Source organism: Artemia sp. Qi Xiang Cuo, chromosome 8 (genome assembly GCF_049724085.1).
Source record: "Artemia sp. Qi Xiang Cuo chromosome 8, ASM4972408v1, whole genome shotgun sequence".
NCBI lineage: Eukaryota > Metazoa > Arthropoda > Branchiopoda > Anostraca > Artemiidae > Artemia > Artemia sp. Qi Xiang Cuo.
Genome location: NC_142801.1, coordinates 75,302,398 through 75,327,210, shown reverse-complemented (window position 1 = coordinate 75,327,210; position 24,813 = coordinate 75,302,398). Strand labels below are relative to the sequence as shown.

The following is a 24,813-nucleotide window of genomic DNA, read 5'->3' as shown; positions in this document are numbered from 1 at the left end:
AAGGGGGGACACAACCATAACATCAAGTGATCTTAATGAAAATCACACCAGATTCAGCATATCAAAGAACCGTACTGTAGAAGTACGGTTCTTTCGAGCACCTTTATACAAAAATGTGGAATTTTGCATTTTTTGCCGGAAGCAAGATCACGGATGAGAGTTTATTTGTTTTTGTTTTTTCCCCAGGGATCATCATATCGAACCAATGATCCTGGAAAATCGGGAGTGGGCTCGTTGATCAGAAATCAAAATTTCTAGTCCCTGTTTTAAGTGACCAAGACTATTGGAGGGCAGCTAGCCCCCCTCCCTCGCCCTTTTTTCCCGAAGTCATCGGATCAAATTTTTCAGATAGTCATTTTGTTCAGCATAGTCAAAAGATCTAATAACTATGTCTTTGAGGATGACTTGACCCCCACAGGCCCCAAGGGAAGGGCTGCAAGCCCTGAACTTTGTCCATTGTTTACATATATCATTGACTGTTGGGAAGTATACATATATTTTTCCGGGTTTTTTTTTATGGCAGGGACGGGAGGGTATGTGGGAGGATCCTTCCATGGAGGAATTTTTCGTGGAGGAAGGGAATTTTCCATGGACGGGGATCTGATCACCCGTCATTATTTAAAAACGATCAGAAAAAACTGAAAGTAGGCTAAGGAGCAACATTAGAACTTAAAACCAACAGAAATAATGTATATGAGATGGGTTGCCCCCTCCTCAATACTTAACTCTTTGCGCTAATTTTTTTAAAGCTTTTAAAAAAGCTCATTATTCTAATTAAATGGACCTTGTGCAATAGCAGTCATTCTTAATTAATTGGAACAGAAAGTCAAACTTTAGCTTAAAGAGCGAGGTTTTGAGGAGGGGACACCCTCCTCATATACGTAATAATTTCTGTCTGTTTTAAGTTTTAATGTTTCTCCTTACTTTTAGTTGGAAAAACTAGTTTTTTTTATTTCATTATAAAAAAAAAATATGAAAGTCTTGAGGTCTCAAGAAGCGAGGCAGATCTTGAACTATTGCTCAATCCTCTAAGTATCCTCTTCGGTCCTCAGAAAAAAACTAAAATCTAACCTTTTGAAGTAATCCTCACAAGAGGAAAAACACACTGAATCAAAATAGCGAGGTTTACTTCAAAAGATTAGACTTTAGTTTTTTTATTTCTTTTTTTTTCTGAGCATCGAAGGCGACTTGGCGGAGGTCCTTGTCGAAATATCTGCTAATTTTCACTTCGTATTGTTCCACTGCCTGACAACTACCCTCTTTTTTTCGGCTATTCTATTTTATTTTTCATTTGTTATTTTTTCTTCATTCTTTCATACATCATATGACCAAGTCGTCCGGCCCAGATAACATCCAAAAATTTTTTTCTGAAATAGTGCTATACTGAGCTAGCCAGTTCGTCTTCGCTGGCACCTATAGTGAGCTAGCACCCTAGTTCGGACTGTGCCCTCCCTCTGGATCCCTTGCTGTTCATATTCTAAGCCTTGAGAGGGCTTAAACGATTATAGGCTCAGTTAGGGCTTTACGGTTTTTGTTCAATTGGAAAAGTGAATGAGAACTTTTGCAACACAAAACTTGATAAGCGTCTTGAATAAAACATGGTAAATGCTGGACTGCCTGATGGCTCAGCATCGGAATTGGAAGGAGTTTCTGGCACAAGGATATGACCTAACTTTAAGCATTACTATCTTCCACATTTCTACTGTCTGTCAACTGCCTTACTGTTGTGATCGCGATCTTTAAACATTTGAAGGGCTTTTGATGTAGTTTTTCATCGTAGTTTTTCCTTTTGTTCGACGTAATTCTCCATTGAGTCCCTCCTTTTGTATACAAGTCCAGTCGACATTGTCCGTCCAGGGCACAGTTTATAGACAGTAAGCTTATCGCAGATCATTTCTGGTCATCGTGAACAAAAAGCTCCTCCCACTTCTTTCTGCCTTAGCTTGTTTAGCCTGTTTCTGAATATACCAGTAAGCTTAACGCAGATCATTTCTGGTCATCGTGAACAAAAAGCTCCTCCCACTTCTTTCTGCCTTAGCTTGTTTAGCCTGTTTCTTTCCACTCGCACCCCTGTCCGGGTTTTTATAATGGGAGAGATAGAGAATGATCATACTGCTATATTCTGTCTACTGTGGTCCAGGGGCTGTCCCCTCCTCGCTCTTTACGCCAAAGTTTTTTATTGTTTAAAAAAATAAAGTTGCAAGACAGAGCCAAACTTTAGCGTAAGGAGCGAAGCGTTGAGGAGGGGACAGCCCCTTTCATATACGGAATAATTTCTGTTCGTTTTAAGTTTTAATGTCGCTCCTTACTTTCACTTAGAAAACTTGTTTTTTATTTATTTAATATACCTCAGGTACAATCTTTTGAGTGTCTGTTCTCCTCTAGTTAAGTATATTTCGAAAGGCTGGATTTTCTTGTTTTTTTTTTTCTTAGCACTAAGGACGACTTGGCGGAGGTCCTTGTCGAAATTAAATAAAAAAAACAAGTTTTTTTTAACTGAAAGTAAGGAGCGACATCAAAACTTAAAACGAACAGAAATTATTCCGTATATGAAAGGGGCTGTCCCCTCCTCAACGCCTCGCTCTTTACGTTTAAGTCTTTTATTGTTTAAAAAAATAAAGTTGTGTGACAGAGTCAAACTTTAGCGTAAAGAGCGAGGCGTTGAGGAGGGGACAGCCCCTTTCATATACGGAATAATTTCTGTTCGTTTTAAGTTTTAATGTCGCTCCTTACTTTCACTTAGAAAACTTGTTTTTTATTTATTTAATATACCTCAGGTACAATCTTTTGAGTGTCTGTTCTCCTCTAGTTAAGTATATTTCGAAAGGCTGGATTTTCTTGTTTTTTTTTTCTTAGCACTAAGGACGACTTGGCGGAGGTCCTTGTCGAAATTAAATAAAAAAACAAGTTTTTTTTAACTGAAAGTAAGGAGCGACATCAAAACTTAAAACGAACAGAAATTATTCCGTATATGAAAGGGGCTGTCCCCTCCTCAACGCCTCGCTCTTTACGTTTAAGTCTTTTATTGTTTAAAAAAATAAAGTTGTGTGACAGAGTCAAACTTTAGCGTAAAGAGCGAGGCGTTGAGGAGGGGACAGCCCCTTTCATATACGGAATAATTTCTGTTCGTTTTAAGTTTTAATGTCGCTCCTTACTTTCACTTAAAAAACTTGTTTTTTATTTATTTAATATACCTCAGGTACAATCTTTTGAGTGTCTGTTCTCCTCTAGTTAAGTATATTTCGAAAGGCTGGATTTTCTTGTTTTTTTTTTATTATCACTAAGGACGACTTGGCGGAGGTCCTTGTCGAAATTAAATAAAAAAAAACAAGTTTTTTTTAACTGAAAGTAAGGAGCGACATCAAAACTTAAAACGAACAGAAATTATTCCGTATATGAAAGGGGCTGTCCCCTCCTCAACGCCTCGCTCTTTACGTTTAAGTCTTTTATTGTTTAAAAAAATAAAGTTGTGTGACAGAGTCAAACTTTAGCGTAAAGAGCGAAGCGTTGAGGAGGGGACAGCCCCTTTCATATACGGAATAATTTCTGTTCGTTTTAAGTTTTAATGTCGCTCCTTACTTTCACTTAGAAAACTTGTTTTTTATTTATTTAATATACCTCAGGTACAATCTTTTGAGTGTCTGTTCTCCTCTAGTTAAGTATATTTCGAAAGGCTGGATTTTCTTGTTTTTTTTTCTTAGCACTAAGGACGACTTGGCGGAGGTCCTTGTCGAAATTAAATAAAAAAAACAAGTTTTTTTAACTGAAAGTAAGGAGCGACATCAAAACTTAAAACGAACAGAAATTATTCCGTATATGAAAGGGGCTGTCCCCTCCTCAACGCCTCGCTCTTTACGTTTAAGTCTTTTATTGTTTAAAAAAATAAAGTTGTGTGACAGAGTCAAACTTTAGCGTAAAGAGCGAGGCGTTGAGGAGGGGACAGCCCCTTTCATATACGGAATAATTTCTGTTCGTTTTAAGTTTTAATGTCGCTCCTTACTTTCACTTAAAAAACTTGTTTTTTATTTATTTAATATACCTCAGGTACAATCTTTTGAGTGTCTGTTCTCCTCTAGTTAAGTATATTTCGAAAGGCTGGATTTTCTTGTTTTTTTTTTTCTTAGCACTAAGGACGACTTGGCGGAGGTCCTTGTCGAAATTAAATAAAAAAAACAAGTTTTTTTTAACTGAAAGTAAGGAGCGACATCAAAACTTAAAACGAACAGAAATTATTCCGTATATGAAAGGGGCTGTCCCCTCCTCAACGCCTCGCTCTTTACGTTTAAGTCTTTTATTGTTTAAAAAAATAAAGTTGTGTGACAGAGTCAAACTTTAGCGTAAAGAGCGAGGCGTTGAGGAGGGGACAGCCCCTTTCATATACGGAATAATTTCTGTTCGTTTTAAGTTTTAATGTCGCTCCTTACTTTCACTTAAAAAACTTGTTTTTTATTTATTTAATATACCTCAGGTACAATCTTTTGAGTGTCTGTTCTCCTCTAGTTAAGTATATTTCGAAAGGCTGGATTTTCTTTTTTTTTTTTTTTTATTAGCACTAAGGACGACTTGGCGGTGGTCCTTGTCGAAATTAAATAAAAAAAAAAAAGTTTTTTTTAACTGAAAGTAAGGAGCGACATCAAAACTTAAAACGAACAGAAATTATTCCGTATATGAAAGGGCTGTCCCCTCCTCAACGCCTCGCTCTTTACGTTTAAGTCTTTTATTGTTTAAAAAAATAAAGTTGTGTGACAGAGTCAAACTTTAGCGTAAAGAGCGAGGCGTTGAGGAGGGGACAGCCCCTTACATATATGGAATAATTTCAGTTCGTTTTAAGTTTTAATGTCGCTCCTTACTTTCACTTAGAAAACTTGTTTTTTATTTATTTAATATACCTCAGGTACAATCTTTTGAGTGTCTGTTCTCCTCTAGTTAAGTATATTTCGAAAGGCTGGATTTTCTTGTTTTTTTTTTCTTAGCACTAAGGACGACTTGGCGGAAGTCCTTGTCGAAATTAAATAAAAAAAACAAGTTTTTTTTAACTGAAAGTAAGGAGCGACATCAAAACTTAAAACGAACAGAAATTATTCCGTATATGAAAAGGGCTGTCCCCTCCTCAACGCCTCGCTCTTTACGTTTAAGTCTTTTATTGTTTAAAAAAATAAAGTTGTGTGACAGAGTCAAACTTTAGCGTAAAGAGCGAGGCGTTGAGGAGGGGACAGCCCCTTTCATATACGGAATAATTTCTGTTCGTTTTAAGTTTTAATGTCGCTCCTTACTTTCACTTAAAAAACTTGTTTTTTATTTATTTAATATACCTCAGGTACAATCTTTTGAGTGTCTGTTCTCCTCTAGTTAAGTATATTTCGAAAGGCTGGATTTTCTTGTTTTTTTTTCTTAGCACTAAGGACGACTTGGCGGAGGTCCTTGTCGAAATTAAATAAACAAAGCAAGTTTTTTTTAACTGAAAGTAAGGAGCGACATCAAAACTTAAGACGAGCAGAAATTATTCCGTATATTAAAGGGCCTGTGCCCTCCTCAACGCCTCGCTCTTTACGCTAAAGTTTTTTATTGTTTTAAAAAATAAAGTTGTGTGACAGAGTCAAACTTTAGCGTAAAGAGCGAGGCATTGAGGAGGGAACAGCCCCTTTTATATACGGAATAATTTCTGTTCGTTTTAAGTTTTAATGTCGCTCCTTATTTTCAGTTAAAAAAATTGTTTTTTATTTATTTAATATACCTCAGGTACAATCTTTTGAGTGTCTGTTCTCCTCTAGTTAAGTATATTTCGAAAGGCTGGATTTTCTTGTTTTTTTTTTTCTTAGCACTAAGGACGACTTGGCGGAGGTCCTTGTCGAAATTAAATAAAAAAACAAGTTTTTTTTAACTGAAAGTAAGGAGCGACATCAAAACTTAAAACGAACAGAAATTATTCCGTATATGAAAGGGGCTGTCCCCTCCTCAACGCCTCGCTCTTTACGTTTAAGTCTTTTATTGTTTAAAAAAATAAAGTTGTGTGACAGAGTCAAACTTTAGCGTAAAGAGCGAGGCGTTGAGGAGGGGACAGCCCCTTTCATATACAGAATAATTTCTGTTCGTTTTAAGTTTTAATGTCGCTCCTTACTTTCACTTAGAAAACTTGTTTTTTATTTATTTAATATACCTCAGGTACAATCTTTTGAGTGTCTGTTCTCCTCTAGTTAAGTATATTTCGAAAGGCTGGATTTTCTTGTTTTTTTTTTTCTTAGCACTAAGGACGACTTGGCGGAGGTCCTTGTCGAAATTAAATAAAAAAAACAAGTTTTTTTAACTGAAAGTAAGGAGCGACATCAAAATTTAAAACGAACAGAAATTATTCCGTATATGAAAGGGGCTGTCCCCTCCTCAACGCCTCGCTCTTTACGTTTAAGTCTTTTATTGTTTAAAAAAATAAAGTTGTGTGACAGAGTCAAACTTTAGCGTAAAGAGCGAGGCGTTGAGGAGGGGACAGCCCCTTTCATATACGGAATAATTTCTGTTCGTTTTAAGTTTTAATGTCGCTCCTTACTTTCACTTAAAAAACTTGTTTTTTATTTATTTAATATACCTCAGGTACAATCTTTTGAGTGTCTGTTCTCCTCTAGTTAAGTATATTTCGAAAGGCTGGATTTTCTTGTTTTTTTTTTTCTTAGCACTAAGGACGACTTGGCGGAGGTCCTTGTCGAAATTAAATAAAAAAAACAAGTTTTTTTTAACTGAAAGTAAGGAGCGACATCAAAACTTAAAACGAACAGAAATTATTCCGTATATGAAAGGGGCTGTCCCCTCCTCAACGCCTCGCTCTTTACGTTTAAGTCTTTTATTGTTTAAAAAAATAAAGTTGTGTGACAGAGTCAAACTTTAGCGTAAAGAGCGAGGCGTTGAGGAGGGGACAGCCCCTTTCATATACGGAATAATTTCAGTTCGTTTTAAGTTTTAATGTCGCTCCTTACTTTCACTTAAAAAACTTGTTTTTTATTTATTTAATATACCTCAGGTACAATCTTTTGAGTGTCTGTTCTCCTCTAGTTAAGTATATTTCGAAAGGCTGGATTTTCTTGTTTTTTTTTCTTAGCACTAAGGACGACTTGGCGGAGGTCCTTGTCGAAATTAAATAAAAAAAACAAGTTTTTTTAACTGAAAGTAAGGAGCGACATCAAAACTTAAAACGAACAGAAATTATTCCGTATATGAAAGGGGCTGTCCCCTCCTCAACGCCTCGCTCTTTACGTTTAAGTCTTTTATTGTTTAAAAAAATAAAGTTGTGTGACAGAGTCAAACTTTAGCGTAAAGAGCGAGGCGTTGAGGAGGGGACAGCCCCTTACATATATGGAATAATTTCAGTTCGTTTTAAGTTTTAATGTCGCTCCTTACTTTCACTTAAAAAACTTGTTTTTTATTTATTTAATATACCTCAGGTACAATCTTTTGAGTGTCTGTTCTCCTCTAGTTAAGTATATTTCGAAAGGCTGGATTTTCTTGTTTTTTTTTTTTCTTAGCACTAAGGACGACTTGGCGGAAGTCCTTGTCGAAATTAAATAAAAAAAACAAGTTTTTTTTAACTGAAAGTAAGGAGCGACATCAAAACTTAAAACGAACAGAAATTATTCCGTATATGAAAGGGGCTGTCCCCTCCTCAACGCCTCGCTCTTTACGTTTAAGTCTTTTATTGTTTAAAAAAATAAAGTTGTGTGACAGAGTCAAACTTTAGCGTAAAGAGCGGGGCGTTGAGGAGGGGAAAGCGCCTTTCTTATACGGAATAATTTCTGTTCATTTTAAGTTTTAATGTCGCTCCTTACTTTAACTTAAAAATCTTGTTTTTTATTTATTTAATTTCTGAGCATTTTTGAATTAATGCAGCTTTGATTTTGGCTCACCGTACATGAATAATTAGATGTTTGGTTTCTTGGTTTCTTACGTTTTCTACCTTAGTTTTGCCCTATATATGAGATTGTCCTGTGAATAGCTGAAAATTTTGAGATTTAAGACTATGAAAAAAATATATATTGAGCTTTCCAGTTATATTGGAAGTAATGCCGCACGGTGGCACATTCGTTCCTGAAAAGTTACGAAGTCTATACAAAATAAATGCTCAAAATGGAAATTTATATTAATGCTTGATTTAACATAGTTGATTCCGTTGATTTTTCATGGAATTATGTTTAGTGACGTACAATTGCGCATCAGCTATTATGAAGGAGAGGTCGTGGATAATTGTGTATGCGGGGGAGGGGCTTTAATGCCTCAACGAGTGAATTTTACAGCCCCAAAGTCCTAATTATCATTGAACCCTCATTTAAATAAAGAATGAGTTTTGGAGAAGAGTAGAAATTGATATCTAATCCCTCTTGATTCCCGGGAATACTTTTGGTCTATGCTTTTATTATTGGTTTTGAGGAGTGGGGGGAGTATTGGTGTAACTCTAATTGCGACAATATTTTTCTATGTAGCATATAATATTAACTTCACGTGCCTACGGGCACCAAGGGGGGAAAAAGCCAGGAAAGGGTATCATAAGCATCACCGGAATTTTTTTTTGCTGGCGGGGGGGGGGGGGAGGGCGGACAAGAATTACCAGGATATTTATTTTCAGCAATTTTAAATGGTTATATTTTTATTTTCCTATTTATATAACGTTTCAATGTATTTAAATATATACGTAATATTTATTCAAATATAAAAGAACCCTATTGTAGAGGTCACCATGGTTTCAGCAGCGCAGAAGAATACCCCTTTCTATACGCCCGAAAATTCTGCAGTGGAAACATTGTTAAGAACTTATTCAATAAAAGTACTTTTGATCCAAAATTTTGACCCAATATTCAAATTTTGACCAAAATTTTAAATACAATCCAGCATTTTAATTCCCAATGAGAAAAACTGAAAAAGCTTGACGCTACCAATCAATTTACAATTATTGATATTTACAATTTACCAGCCAGAAATCAGGGGTTAATGAGGCCGGTACCGCATATTATACCTTAGTTAGGCCTGGGCAGGATTTGAAAAACACTCATAAATTAAATAAAAAAGCATTTTTACAACTGAAAGAAAAGAGCAACATTAAAAATTAAAACGGAGAGAAATTATTCCATGTATGAGGGAGGCTACCCCCTCATATACCCCTCGCTCTTTACGATGAAGTTGTAATTTTGTGTCCCAATTCTTTAAGAACGATTTCTGAAACACGATGGTCGTTGAATTGAAATAAGAATTAACTGAAATTTTTTTAAAGGACTAAAGAAGTTTAGCGTGACGAGCGAGAGGCTGAGGAGGGACAGCCTCCTCATATACGGAATAATTTCCGGCAGTCTTAAGTTTTAATGTTCCTCCTTACTTCCAGTAGACGAAACTTGTTTGTGTTTTTTATTATTCAATTTTAAGACATAAAAAGGTCTAGTGATATTTTAAGGTAAAAAAAAGAATCCATGCTACAAAAAAGTCGTTGAGATTTTTACCAAAAAATTTGGCCAGGATTGTCAATTTTTTTTGGGGGGGGGGGACATGGAAGGGATAGTTGGTCCCCTTAAGTTTTATCATCCTATATTTTGAAAAATACAACCCCACCCCTGTATTTTCGTGAATTGACACCCCTGAAGTTTGCCTAAATAGGACCAAAAGGTTATTGAGCGAGTATGCTAATAGCCAACCGATTAGTACTATAAAAAAAAAATTGTATGGAGCCTGCAAGTTTCTGGGCACATGGTATCAATTTCACAGAATGTTATTTGTAAACTTCTTTTGTCATATTTTTTAAACTTAATTCATTTACGCGCAGCATTGCCGATCACTCACTATTAAGTGAGGGAGGGGGTCAGAAGGATTTCGCTGTTGGTGGAGTTGTTTCAAGCGTAACAATTTTAAGCGGATCATTTTACGCAATATTCTACAACTTTCGAAGAGAAATACTTCATATTAATATGGAGGGGTGAGAGGCAATTTACCCAATAAACTCCCTTCACTGAAGGAATATATTGTTAAAAAGCTCACAATATTAATTGTTGATTATTTAGGTGGTAGCAGCTCCCACCGTGTTGGATAAAGATTTCAACCTTAAAAAGAAGACAAAAAGCAGAGAGTTGATGAGTATTATCAGTATCCTGGTTGCAGCGGTAGCTAGCAACCTAGTAAGAGACGATCACGTCCAATACTAAGAAACGTAATAACCCTTAGCTCCTGAGAATAGTGCCAGATCAAAACAAGAAGTACACTATTAGAACCGCCTTGTCCGAAACCCCTGTTTAGGAAACTTTGCGTCCCTTGGCTTGAACAACAAGGAAAATCTATCGGCTTGGAAAAACAAGAAAACTACGATACTCTGTATTAAAGGCATCTTTTTTATTTCCGATATTTCTGCTTGTTCATATATAGAATGGTTCCTATTCGTTATTGGTTTGAACAATGCTCTTTATTTTCACGTCAAAATAACCAATTGTTTGTCATGAAAATGTTATAAATATTTCGTGCGGCTCAATAGTAACCGAAACTGTAAGAAACAGAGTCTTAATAATAACGGATATATCAAAAGAATTGAATTTTGATGCTTATTCAAAATATATAAAATTCATGAAATTTAATGTTGCCCATTAAGAGCCTGAGAAATATTGCCCAATTTTTGAAAAAGGGGGTAAATGTTATAAATGCCCGTATTTCATGTAAATATTACTCACTTTCTTCCTAAGCAAAGGAAAAGACAACTAAGGTTATGACTTACGATAACAAGAAACATCCCATATGGAATCAAAATCCACCATGTGATGTGAGGTGTAACAAAATAATCTGGTTTGACTTTCCTAGACTTTTCGCTTTCTACCTTCATTCCAAAACGAGCTTTCTTTTATCTGCAAAAAAGACTTTGTTTCTGAACTTAAATAACTGCCTAGGTTAAATATAGTCAATAAAAACAAACATAAAGCTATATGTTTATAGACATAAAGCTTTAAACATAATGCTTTAAACATAGACATATAGCTTTAAACATAAAGCTATATATATATATATAAACGCCCACGTTACCAAAACTTTACAATCAAGGGACGACAAGTTATCTCTTGTAAATGTAAGCAACTGTATCTCTGAAGCTGCAACTAGTTTAGTATCCTTGCCTCCAGTCAAGCGTACATACAACGAAAGTTCATGAAATAGTGAAACACAAACATTCTACTTTAATAAACTTTAAAAGCAATCAGCAAAGAGTCCAGGTGGTATCCAGCACCAAATTTGAAACGATCTGAGGAAAAGTGGTAAGCAAAATGGCTTTAAACATGAACAATTTTAAGCTGGAAATTCCTTGAAACTGGAAGAGTTTGTTCTCGCTAAGGAGTGAGAATGGGACACATCTTAATAAACGTGGCTTGCATTCACGGCTACCAAGAATCTAGTTGAGACAAACATTTGAGACACTTTGCTCTATGAAGGCCGTTCCTATCGTTGGTGGTGCCCGGGGAAAAATTAATCACAACCACCCTCCCAACTCAAATATAAGCAAAAAAGCCGAATCAAAGTGAAAAATTTGATCAAAGTGGACAGCCCCCAGCCTTGGTACCCAAGCCAGCTGCCCGATTGCCCCCCCCCCCCTCTTTGAACGGCTGTGGCCCCATACACCCTTCCGCTGGATCTATACCTGCCCTTAAGTCTAAAGAACATCTATTGAAACACATACGCACAGAAATTGGTCTTATTTTAAAATATTTACCACTTTCAAGGTTATATAATCCACTGTATAACCAAAATATCGAAGTTTAATTGATAAAATTCTTATTTACTTGGAAAACAATCCTCCTCCGTTCGAAATTTGATTTTTTCCATTTGTAAAGGCGGGATGCTAACAAAACCAATTACGTGAGTGTCTCAAAAGGTAAGAATTTCTTTTATTGGGATATCGAGCCAGGATTTCAGACAGTTGCAATTAGCTATCATTAACGAAAAGCTTTTATTTTAAGCCAACCATCTATAAATTGCAGTGCACAGAGAAGGCAGTATTCAATTAGTAGCGGAAAGGTTGAAGGCTGTTCAAGCACTTTTACGTACATGGACGCCAGCTGAGGCGTCCACGGCCTTTGTTTGGCTTTTAAGGATAACCAAGAGAATATCGGAAGGAGTCATACGAATATAAAAGGGAGCAATACAAATCTTAACCCATTTATGATAACAATGACAGCTCTAGAAGACTCCTTTGTCCTCAGAGGATCCAATATTAAAAAAGGAAACTTTGCCTCGGTTTCAAATCTGATACGGTGACTGCAATATGCAAATTCATGGTCAAAAATTTAATAAGAGATATATGAAGTCCAATTAGCCGGAGTAAACAGTGCAATTTTCAAATATTATTATTTGTAATTCTCGTTTTCGCACAGTGTCAGTAAGACACTATAAAACATTTTTCGACGATAGTCGGTCAAAGTAGATGAAGTATCAACTCCGTCAACTAGCCGAAGGGCGTTTATCCAAGTTTTTATTAAACGTCTTGCCGTTTTTAGCCAGCCAATCAGATCATGTGATTTTTTTTTATTCTTTCCTCGTAATCATCTTTGTAGCCCTTTGGGTTTGAAAAATAACTATAAAAAATGATTTTTCGCAGTCGATATCTCACGACGGTCTAGATCGTTTATCAAGCAGGTACGAGAAACTAATATTTTTAAGTCTTGTGAAACTAATTTTGCGAACTGATCAAAATCACGAGTCCTAAAGTATCGATGAAGCTTAAATAAGGAAGCAATATTGTACAACAAGCAACTTATTGCACTCAAGTGATTGATTGAGTGATTGATCAAGTATTGATTCCGAAGATTATGTTTTAGAAGATTATGTTAAAAAGAAAAAGGTAGCTTTCCATCAGTTTCGTTGCTAAGAGAATACTCTAGTATAAATGCTGCGTATTTAAGATGAAATTTCAAAAAGAAACACAAGAGTTCAAGCGGTGTCACCATTAGAATCTGATGTGACGCTTTTAGCTGGCAAAGGGCAGGGACGCTATCCCCTGAGTAGTAGGTTATGGTCCACTACCGTTACCCTCGAAATTATGCAAGTAAAGTCCTAATTTTGTCATAAATACAAACTTCTGTTTCGATTTTGTTTTATATGTTTTTAAGCTAGTTTGAACACACTGTGTATTTTCGGTTGGGTGTCTTACTATTATCGCTGCTGCTACTAACAACCAATACTAATACTAACTAAAACTAATATAATTAAAACTAATACCAACTTGTTGCAGCAAAAGCCACCCGAGACCAACACAGTTGTGCACACTTCTTTCCACCCCAATACAGGACAATACTGCGTCCACAGTACAGAGAATATAATCTCTCTACTGTGACTACGCCGTTTACTAATATATAATTCCCCCACAGACTTTAAAGTCATAAGCTAAGCACGGAATTCGACTCAGAAAGGTCAGCCTGTGAACTTTGATCCAGTAAAACCTAATAACTCTTCTAAATGAGGCATATATGTGGATGTTTTATCCAAAATAGTTATATCATAATTTAACTGATCATAGGCATGGCTTCTTGATTTGAACTCTAGACTTAGCTCATGATCTTTCAAACAAAGCTAGCAAAGTTTTTCATAACACGGTACATGTCAACTATGTAAAATCAAAATCCATGTGACCAAAACAAGCGGTAAGGTACAAATAGTCACTAATTTGGACTCTAAGACCAAATAGATTTGCTGAAAGGATGGTTCAAGTCTGGTACTTAGAAAAACTGTGTTTCCTTCATGTTCAAAAGGAGCACTATATATGCTGTGTAAAATTCAGGGTTATTTGGAGGGGGTGGAGGAATTTCAAACCTTCCCTCTCAACTGACTTGTTAATCCTAATACCCATATATTAACAAATCTTCACATATTTTTGTAAACGAGTAAAGTAAACGTTAAAGAATTAAATGATAAAACGTTAATAGGGTGGATGCATTAAAGAATTTTTTCTATAGAGAAGGGTGAAAATCTAACTCAAAGAAAAAAAAAAGAAGTACTCAAAGAAACGATGCAGTTACGTTACGGGCTCTCTGAAATACCTCAATAATGCCTAAAAATTTGCACCTAATATCAATATTACCCTCTGGAAATGATTGCTTGGGGGGGGGTGGGGGGTATTTTGTCACGATGGGGTGAAATATTCATAGTCTTGGCTCAAAGAAACACTTTTATAACACACTTTAAATGGCGACTGTAGATACAGCATGAAATTCATTACTTTTCGAAGGAAGAAAGGGGGGGGGGATCAAAATCTCCTCTATCGGCATTCTGAACCTAATATTCATATTACAGATCTTATCATATTATAATGTAAAATAAAATCGTTTTCATCGAGGATGATCCTTCCGGAGGGACCTTCGAGATTTCCACACCTGTGGTTATATTTTCAATTTAGTTGCAGTTCATTTAAATATATATATATATATCATATATATATATATATATATATATATATATATATATATATATATATATATATATATATATATATATATATATATATATATATATATATATATATATATATATATATATATATATATATATATATATATATATATATATATATATATATATATATATATATATATATATATATATATATATATATATATATATATATATATATATATATATATATATATATATATATATATATATATAAATCCTAACGAAAAGTAACAAAACATGGTAATAAAATAATACTTTAGAAACATTATGGAAACCTAACTCAGCCTAGCGTAGTCTAACCCCACCCCCACCCCTAATGTGCAAATATATAGCCCAAATTATACATGTCTAATGCATTCTGTCTAAGTCCAATGCATTGTATCATCCATCACTTGTTTTTGTAGCTATGAAACCGGTTTTCTGAGATGTAACCTAACTGTAATTCTTGAATGTGTTTCCAATAACCGATAAGTACCAAAAAAATTTAGACCAATTAATTATACTATTTAGCTCTACAGATAGCATGATAAACATAAATCAGTCCTTTATTTATATCGAAGAAAACAAAAATTGCCGTTGTCCAACTTTCCGCCTGATTTCACATTTTTCCCTATTTTACATCAATCGTTGATAAATTACCAGGAATTTGAATAGTAATGGGAACAAAGGTCGTGGTAAAAAAAAGAAAATAGCAAACAAAACTTAAAAAGCCATGACGTTAGAAAGCAACATGATCTTCATCAGAGGAAAAACAATAGATTCTTCAGACACCTTTTTTAAATCATAGTTATCTAGTTAACAGACGTAAAGTATTTTCGAATTTCCATTGCTAAAAATGAGGAAAAAATTAAAATCTTTATTTTTATATTAATACAGCTGAAAAATACGGAGAATCTGATTCAGATGATTCTGAAAACTGGTTTTATTCAATTCAGAACAGGAAGGCTTTGCAAAAAAGGCCCGCCACTGAAAGTAGTATTGCGCATCTGAAGCAAATTTAAAATACTACCCACAATATAAGAGTGATTTTCAACAATATTTCCCCCATATTACTGAATTTATTTTTCCTCCAATAGCGTAGTGTTCAACGTCTTTATGTGCAGAGTACAATGTCCTGAACTCCTACTGAATCCTGTAAGCAAAACCTTACAAATAATTTCACCCAAAGGAAGTCGTTTTTCTAACAGCTTTTGATTTACCAACCTAAAAGCCAAATTATGCAATCCACGTGATTTAAATTCGAAACATTACATGCAACTGAGAAATTTTCTCCAGACAAAGAATATCAAGCCACCTTTGGCCTTTGGCAAGAAATCTAGAAAAGATAAAAGAAATTAATCCTTAGTTTATATGAAGGAAAAGCATATTATAGTACTAACATTTAGTTTATAATTAATAAGAGCGAACCACGTTAAATAAAGGCAGAAATCTGAGGTACAGCCGAAGCAAGTTAGAAATATCCCAAGAAGCTAGTATTAGATACCTTGATATGCACCAGAGGGGTGGTCATAGAACCAGACGTTGGCTCGGATCCATAAACTTGACTTACTTAGACTTAGGTCTCCTGCCGGGCACTGCTAAGCATAGTGACGCCTGCTTCCTCCATCCGATTCGGTCCATTGCAAGCGTTTGTGCTTCGCTCGGTCTGATGTTTGCAATCGCCATAAATTCGGACAGACTGTCGGACCATAGTTTCTTCGGTCTACCGCAAGGTTGCTTCCAATCGGCTTTCGTAGGGTCGTCTTTGCAGGTAAACGCAGGGACATTCAAAGTAGGTGTCCAAACCGTCGTAAGGTACGCTCGGCTGCTAGGGCCGAAAAACTGAGAGTGATAAATAAAAGTTCAAATAGGGATAAAATCCTTTTAATAGACAGTGATGATGATAACAGTTATAGAAATTCACAAAAATACCAGATATTTCGGTCACATATACAGTGACCGTAATAAGTAGTAAAACTAAAATAAAATAATTTAAAACTAAAGTTTATATACTAAATCAAATAACACTACATATTATTTGAATCTCTAATTCTTTTCAAAGCAAAGGCGGAAGCTATTCTCTTTGACCTTCTTGGATTCGGTTCATTAGCGTTCAATGATATAACATTTGGACAAAGGTCAACTACATTGGGTGAATTGAACTTTACTCTGTCAGATTTTAATAAATTATCAGATCCCATGTACTTGTGGAAGCTCATATGTGGGACGTACTAACCAGAGTTTGGAAATGAAATTATTACAACACAAAGATTCTATTTCTTCGGCTTTAAAGCAAGATTCTAAGTCTGAAGATTTTACATCAGCCCTTTCAGAACATATTTTCAATTTTCCAGACCATTTTATTTTGTTCGAGAATGTCTCTTTGATTTTCTAGGGACCGGGGTTTAACGCAAAATTTTCGTGAAATTCTTGAAATAAAGAAAATCTTATTCAAGAATATTGCTTTGAATCGGGATACAGGTGAATATTGGCTGAACTCTATCTATGATAATTTATTAAAATCTGACAGAGTAAAGTTCAATTCACCCAATGTAGTTGACCTTTGTCCAAATGTTATATCATTGAACGCTAATGAACCGAATCCAAGAAGGTCAAAGAGAATAGCTTCCGCCTTTGCTTTGAAAAGAATTAGAGATTCAAACAATATGTAGTGTTATTTGATTTAGTATATAAACTTTTTTTTAAATTGTTTTATTTTAGTTTTACTACTGATGACGGTCACTGTATATGTGACCGAAATATCTGGTATTTTTGTGAATTTCTATCACTGTTATCATCATCACTGTCTATTAAAAGGATTTTATCCCTATTTGAACTTTTATTTATCGTCATGGAAAGGCAGTGTGGTCTCCGAAATTAACTGAGAGTGCTTGGTGAGCTGCAGCAGATTTTCGTTAATTACGAAGTCAAACCACTGCACATCTTTGATCCTTCTCAGGCAAAAAAGACTACGTAGGTCTTTTCCCACGGGGTAAAAAGGGAAGCATATTACATATATAGCTTTTGGCCTTTTGGCGTATAAAGATCAAACACTTATTGGGAGAATTTAAGGTGATTTCATAGATGTTGCATCTAATATACCTGAATGCATCAAAATACAAAAGCTCCATAAGGATCTCCTGCGAATGTCAACCGATTTTTTTAACATGCTGTGATCTGTAAAAATGGATATTAGGGTCATAGGTTAGAAGAGGAGGTTTGATCTCCTCCTCCTGCCCGAGAAAGATAATGAAATCTATGTTGCATCGTTTAAAGAATGAATTAGATATAGTCATCATTTAAAGCATAGTTTTGTTTTTTTGATGAATGTTTGTCGAAAAACCACACTAAGTTATGCAAAATGTAGATATTTGGGTGAGTACGTCGGCAGAGAAGAGAGGTTACAAGCTCCTTCCTTCCCTCAAAAATAATCATGAATTTCACGCAGTGTCTATACCATTCCTTTAAACCAAATCTGTTTGCTCTTCGACAAACTCACCCCATCCCCCACTGAAATATTTGTCTGCAAGAGTGCCTTGTTACGACCTAAGAAACACCGTTTCTCTGGAAGAAACACCAACATCTTGTCATCTTTCTGGTCCTTGGAGTCCAACTTATTCACCTTATAGAAATTTCATACTATTCGAAATGCCTTAGTGCCAAAATTGTGAGGTTTACTCACGACAACTTAAGAAAATTTCTTTGTTTTTGTGTCAGACGTGCCGCTTTTTTGTGTCACATCGCATTTAGCATACCTGTTCCGCATGCCTATCAAAATGTCTCTCCGGTTAAGTTATATCTTGATCCCATATTTTTATTTCGTGACTCATCCGGAGTAGCATTCCTCCTTGAATTATTCTTAGGTGTACCTTTAAAATCAGTTCAAATTTTTGTAAGTTCTGAGTTCTTTATTTAACAATAAAAATCATAAACAAAAAACTGCCTCAACAAAATCTCCCCCATAAGACTCCATGGCCAGGAAAGAACAGGGGAGAAACAAAAATACTAACACAAAAAAATATAAACAAAATCCAAAAGAATCCAGTCGCCCACCTTAATAATCCCCAAAATGATAAGCTAGGCAGGGGGTCGCGCATGATGTCACCAACTCAAATACATATCCAACTCAATCCAGAGACATCAACTCCAAGGAAAACCGGAAAAAAACTTAATTACTACCTAGAAAATCTCTTACATAATTTTTGAACATACCAAACGAGTGGCAGCTTCGTGCAGACACAGGGAGCGTGCTCCAAATCCTGTTGCAAGTTGTTAGAGGGTTGAAGTCAGACCTCACTGATGGAGTATGAAGAATCTGTAAATTGCTGGAAATGCGGAGATGATAAGTCGATTGATCAGAAACAAAAGATATGTTATTACATAGAGCTTTAGGAAGATGGCCGTGCGACTGTAAAAAAAAAGAAGGAAGAAGAACAAGAAAGAAAATAGAGAGATTTCAAATCAAGCAAGGGTTTAAGTGAAGATCGGTTAGTTTCCTTAATAAGAGTCCTTGCTTTATTATAAAGTTTTGAAAGTGGCATCAGAGACGAGGGAAAAGCTGACATCCAAATAACAGAAAAATATGAAACATAAGGCTGAACTAGGCTATAGAACAAGATTCTAAGAATAGACCCTGGAAATATGTGTTTGAGCTTTCTAAGGATTCCAAGACTTCTGGAGACTTTCATTTTATTCAGGTCAATATGATGCTTGAAGGAAAGATTTTCGTCAAGCAAGACGCCTAGGAATCGAACGTAACGATCCATAGGTCTACTTTGAGAACCTCTTGATACGTGTATTCCATTTAAGTCAGGGCAAGCCTTTGTGACTCTGGAGAAAATGAGAAAAATGACTTCCCGACATTTACATCAAACCATTGGATAACTCTTTGAAAAAGAGCTTTCATCTTTGAACGAAGATCAGACTCAGTTCTACCAGCTGTGCCAAGAGTACTGTCATCAGCAAAAGCAATAAGTGCATCCGGTAAGGAAAAACTCCTGTCACAGATAGTGACGGATGCTGGTTGACAAAGACAACAGCAAATGGTAGGTTTTGAATTTTGAACCGCATTAATAAGGTCATTGACGTAGATTAAAAAGAGTATCGGTCCAATGATAGATCCTTGTGGAACGCCAAACTATATTCCAGAAGGGTTAGAAAATTGAAGATAAACTGAGATAGAATAACCGGATAGACATGATGGAAACCAGGAAGAAGCATTCTGTCTTATTCCAACAAGGGACCGTCTCCTAAAAAGGTCATTGTGCATTAATGATTCGATTATTGTTTACACATAAAGAAAAAGAGAAGAAGGTGCCAGACCAGGGTCAAGAACTGAATGGAAATAATTCAAGAGAGTTGCGCATGCATACTCAGTTAAGTGCTTCGCCCTAAAACTAAACTGAAAATCATGAAAAAACTGTTTAGAATTAAGAAAATCAAGAATCGAGAAAGCATAGCTTTTTTCAAATATTTTACTAAATACTGATAAAAGGGATATGGGACGATAATTTGCAGGATCATTCCTTGTTCCACCTGTAAAAAGAATAATAACACGAGCACGCTGTAAAGCACTTGGGAAAACACCATTTTCAAAGGAAAGATTGATAAGTCTCGTGAGGGCAGAAACGATGACAGGAAGAACAAGCTTGACAACCTTAGTCGGAATACGGTCTGGGCCAGAAGATGAAAAACCCCTCAAATCATTGACAATTCCGGCTATTTCAGCTTCAGAGGCAGGTTCCAATGCTATTGATTTAGGACAAGGCGGTCCAAGGTAAGACCTAAAGTCAAGAAGAAAAGAAAAAGGAGTCACAGAAGAGGCTGTAGTTTTGCCGATATTAGCAAAATAGCCCTATCTCGTCCATTTTAAACTTCTAATATGATTGGGCGGTCTTGCCATAACCTGGATATCTTGGATCCAAATAAATGATTGACGACTAAAAGCCGACAACTACTTTGCCGGAAATCTTAGGAAAACCATTTAGCTTCTCGTGCTTTGTGCCGGAGATGGAGATATTCAGTTTTAATGAAACTCAAATTATCAGAAAGTTTTAATTTTTTTTTCGATTAAATGGAGCAGAGCTTTGTTTTTAAAGTCTCTCAAAATGTTCTGGCATACTTGCTAGGAAAACACTTGAAATTACCTTAAAGGAATTATCATTTGAGCAATTTGGCCACTTTGTGAGTTCCCTGTGGTGTCAATAACTTGGATTGACAGACTCACCGACAAAGGAGATGTAAAATTCACCGTCTATTCGTCAAAATTCAGTCAAACTTCAAATTCTCGACAATTCACGATGATTGTTAGTCCCCAGGGAGAGTTTGCTAATGGGTGCTTTATCTTTGTGACGATCAGCCGACGCCCATGGTTGCAAAATGATTTTAAGCTTCCGCATGGCGTTAATAAAACGGTGTGCTAATTCCCAATAGAACTCATCTCTGTTTAGTGTATTAAATAAAAAAAAAAAACAAATTTCTTCAACTGAAACTAAGGAGCAATTTTAAAACTTAAAACGGACAGAAATTATTACGCATAAAAGGGGGGTTGCCCCCGTGCAACATATTACAGTAGTCAACACCGCACTCTTCACGCTAAAGTTTTCGACATTTAAAAAAAAGTTATTTATTGTTGTAATTAAACGACCCTTGTGTTTCAGGAGTCGTTTTTAAAGAATCGGGACAAACTTTAAACTTTAACGTAAAGAGCAACGTGCCAAGGAGGGGGCAAACCCCCTCATATACTAATAATTTCTGTTCGTTTTAAGTTTTGATATTGCTCCTTACTAACAGTAGAAAAAACCTGTCCCTTTATTTAATTCCTGATCGTTTGTTAAATAACGCCAGGAAATCTGTCTCCGCCACCACGGGAAAATCTCCCTCCCCACGGAAATATCCTCTGGACAATTCAATTCTGGTGGAAATATACCCCGGACAATTACCCTTAACACCTCCACACGTAAAATTGAGTCGGTAAAGAGACATCAAGACATATAAAGAGATTTCGTATAGGAATTCTGGCAAATTCCACCAGTATACAATTTCCCCTGGAAAGTTCTCCCCCTGGAGAATTCCCTCTCCATGGAAAATTCTCCCCGTGAAAAGTACCTCCAGAAAAAAATTTGTCCTACTCCTCTCCACCCAAAAAATGTATGCATGCTTTAAAAAGAGGCGTGGGAGGGGGCCTAGTTGCCCTCCATTTTTTTGTCACTTAAAATGGCACTAGAACTTTTAGTTTCCGTTAGAGTGAGCCCTTTCTCGATGTTCTAGGCCCACTGGGTCGATACGATCAACCCTAGAAAAAAAACAAATAAATACACATCCGTGATCTTTAATCTGGCAAAAAGTACAAAATTCCACATTTTTGCAGATAGGAGCTTGAAACCTCTACAGTAGGGTTTTCTGATGCACTGAATCTCATCGCTGATGCGCTGATGGTGTGATTTCCATTAAGAATCTATTAATTGGGGGGGGGGGGTATTTTCACCTTTTTTGAAAATCAGGCGACTTTTCTCAGGCTCGTTACCTTTGATTGGTAAGACTAAACTTTATAAAACTTATATATTTAAAATCAACAAAAAAAACAAAAACAAACAATTCTATTGATATATCTATTGGTATCAAATTCCGTTTTTTTAAGTTTCGGTTACTACTGAGCCAGGTCACTCCTTACTTACAGTTCGTTACTACGAACTGTATGATTAAGGCATGAGCGTGTATTGATTTTGACAAATGGCTTGTCTGACTGAGTGACTCAAGTCCCAGCTGCCGGTTCATCGTAGAACAATAGCTTGGTCTAAACGTGAATTAAAACATGTAATTTGCAGTACGTTTATTTGAACTTTAGCCTACATTAAATTAGCCGAGGAGCCCACCTGACAGACTTTTAGTTTGCAAAGAAACAGAGCATGGTGGATCGACAGGATCACACATGAAAACCGAATTGTATTTGAAACACAATTATAAATATCACCTGCCAAATTTGTTATTAATGACACGCAAGCTGACAACAAAATCGTCAATCGTCTGATTAACAGGAGTTTTGTGTAACTAGCTTGTATTAAAAACCATGTCTCACCTTTATGTGAACATATTGTAATGAAGTCAGGCGCACATGCGGGTGAGAAGGGTTGGGCCTGCACCCCCCCCCCCCAGAAATCTTAAGGTGCAGAAAAAATTTCCTCCTAATTTCTTGCATTTTCATGTGATCTGTATATTGAATTTCGGATTCCCCTCCCTCTCAAAAAAGATTCCCGTGTTTGCGCCAGTAAGAAATAAACAAGCATAATAGTCAAATCTAGAAACGTGACAACTGTATACAAGCCGTCATATGATGGAAAAAAAGCCCAGCAAAACTACGTTAGGAATTCGAAGATATCACAAAGGTGGCGCCAAAAACGGAGAGGAATAATCTAAACTTATAGCAAATTTGACAGAATAGGCAATCACCTGGCCAGGAGATTCTTTGGAGTCCAACAACGAATAACAGAAGAAAAAGAAGAACAAGTTGTGCTTTGTGGGATGGATCGCATTTCAACAGTGACACCAATTCACATAGGTGTAAGGAGGGGGGGGGGGCAAAATTTATTTTGAAAAATCTAGGGGGAGGATAATATTGTTTTTTTCTGATTTTTTTCCGCTATGAAAATATAAAAAAGGGTTTTTTTCCAATAAAAATACCAAACAAGGCGTTTTTTAAATCTAGGGGCAATTGGCCGAATTGATGCCACTGTGTCTGTGAGGATAGCATTTTGTAATCTGTCCCTTGGTTAATAGTTTCTTTTGTTCCAGCTTTTGCTTTTTGTTCCTTTTCCCCCTGGAAATAATTTTTTTTATATTTAGAGCCTATTTTCAATGGTCTCAGTGTTCACTTTGTTTAGGATGTGGCATTGGATCTTCATTGAAAATGGTTGTGATCTCTTTGAATGTACTTCCATTCTGTCTGATACTCTTTAGAAAGACCTTTAGACAGCCTGTTTGGAGAGATCAGTATAATCAGAAAAGGACACCCAAAAGACATATGCTCGAATTATACAAAGTCTGGGTACAAACAAATTTAGTATTTATTTAATTATGTTATTTTCAATTCCCAGATCGACTGATGGCTCTGCCTGAAGAAGAAAAAACCAAGTTGGTAATCTTAAGTTGAGAGGGACTTTTGAAGGGGTGGGATTTTCCGGGTAAAATTTTGCACTGGGGGAATTTTCCAGAATTCCTATACGAAGTTCTTTTATTTCTCTTATTTTGCCGACTCAATTTTGTCCGTGGACATGTTAAGGATAATTATCCAGGGGAAAGTTCCACCGGGTTGTAATTGTCTAGAGGATCTATCTGTGGGGGGAAGGCGGATTTTCCATACGAGAAATTTTCCATGGGAGAATTTTTCGTGGGACAAATTCTCCATGGGAAAAGTTCATGCCGGGGCAACTTTCCACTGGTGGGGATTTCCGGAAAAATTTTCCTTGGAGGGGATTTCCGGCATGCTCTGAAAAACATTCAGAAATTAAGGACCATTTAATTAGAACAATACATAAGGGCCATTTACGCCTAGTTGGAACAATAGTAAGCTTTTTAAAAAGCACTAAAAAATTTCAGCATGAAGAGCAAGGTATTGAGGAGGGGGCTACCTTTTTCATATATTGAATAATTTCTCTTCGTTTTAATGTTGTTCCATACTTTCGGTTGAATTTTTTTTTTTTTTTAATTTAACCATCAAATAAAATTTGTATGAACCCAGACTTTGTGGACACCCTGTATATTTAATCACTTTTTCTGATATGACATTTGCCCTTCATTGCAAATGGTTAGGACCTCTTTGCAAATGTTTCTGTTCTGTCAAACTTTAAAAAAAAAGAACTACAGGCATACTTTAGTAAGTGACTTACAAAAGATATAGGTAGCCAAATTATATATATATATATTTTTTTCAAATATGTGAAACATTTGCAAAGATTGCTAGAAAGACTGCTTTTTGTTTTGAATTTTATATAGAAGTTTTTGATAAACATTTTCTGATTGTTTCTGTTTGTGTTATTGATAAAAATGATATAAATGTTTTTCTACACACATGTCATGTCATGTTTGATCATGTGAAGTTCGAACTAATATTTCAAGTTGTCAAATATACCATAGTGAAGGTTGCATTTCTATTCGTCATAACCTTTCCCTTTCATTTAAACTGAAGGCGATTTCCAAAGGAGAGACAAAAGTATTTTTTCTTCTCAGTCCAGCATAATTTCTTATGACAGTGGGGAGAGGGCTATACCTAAGTTTTATGTGACAGCCCTTATACATTGTCATATTTTTAAATCTGCACGGCAAAGTAGTCCAAAGAAGATATAGAACCTTCACAACCCTAGAGAAAATAATAAAAGAATCCAGAAAATTAAGCTT

The 24,813-nt window shown here is 35.8% G+C and overlaps 1 protein-coding gene across 2 annotated transcripts in view; it reads right to left on the bottom strand.

Moving 5' to 3' along the window:
* Positions 1–15,713, bottom strand: part of LOC148949797 (uncharacterized) — a 29,130-nt gene extending 13,417 nt beyond the window's left edge. The window contains exons 1-2 of one of the 2 annotated variants that reach the window (XM_089093099.1): positions 15,646–15,713; positions 10,727–10,865 (exon numbers count right to left, since the gene is read on the bottom strand). In XM_089093099.1, coding sequence (XP_088949225.1) covers positions 10,727–10,831 — 105 coding nt within the window. In that variant the 5' untranslated portion in view covers positions 10,832–10,865; positions 15,646–15,713. The remainder of the gene's footprint in view (positions 1–10,726; positions 10,866–15,645) is intronic. The other variant, XM_089093098.1, reaches the window with a different exon arrangement.
* Positions 15,714–24,813: the final 9,100 nt, after the last annotated feature.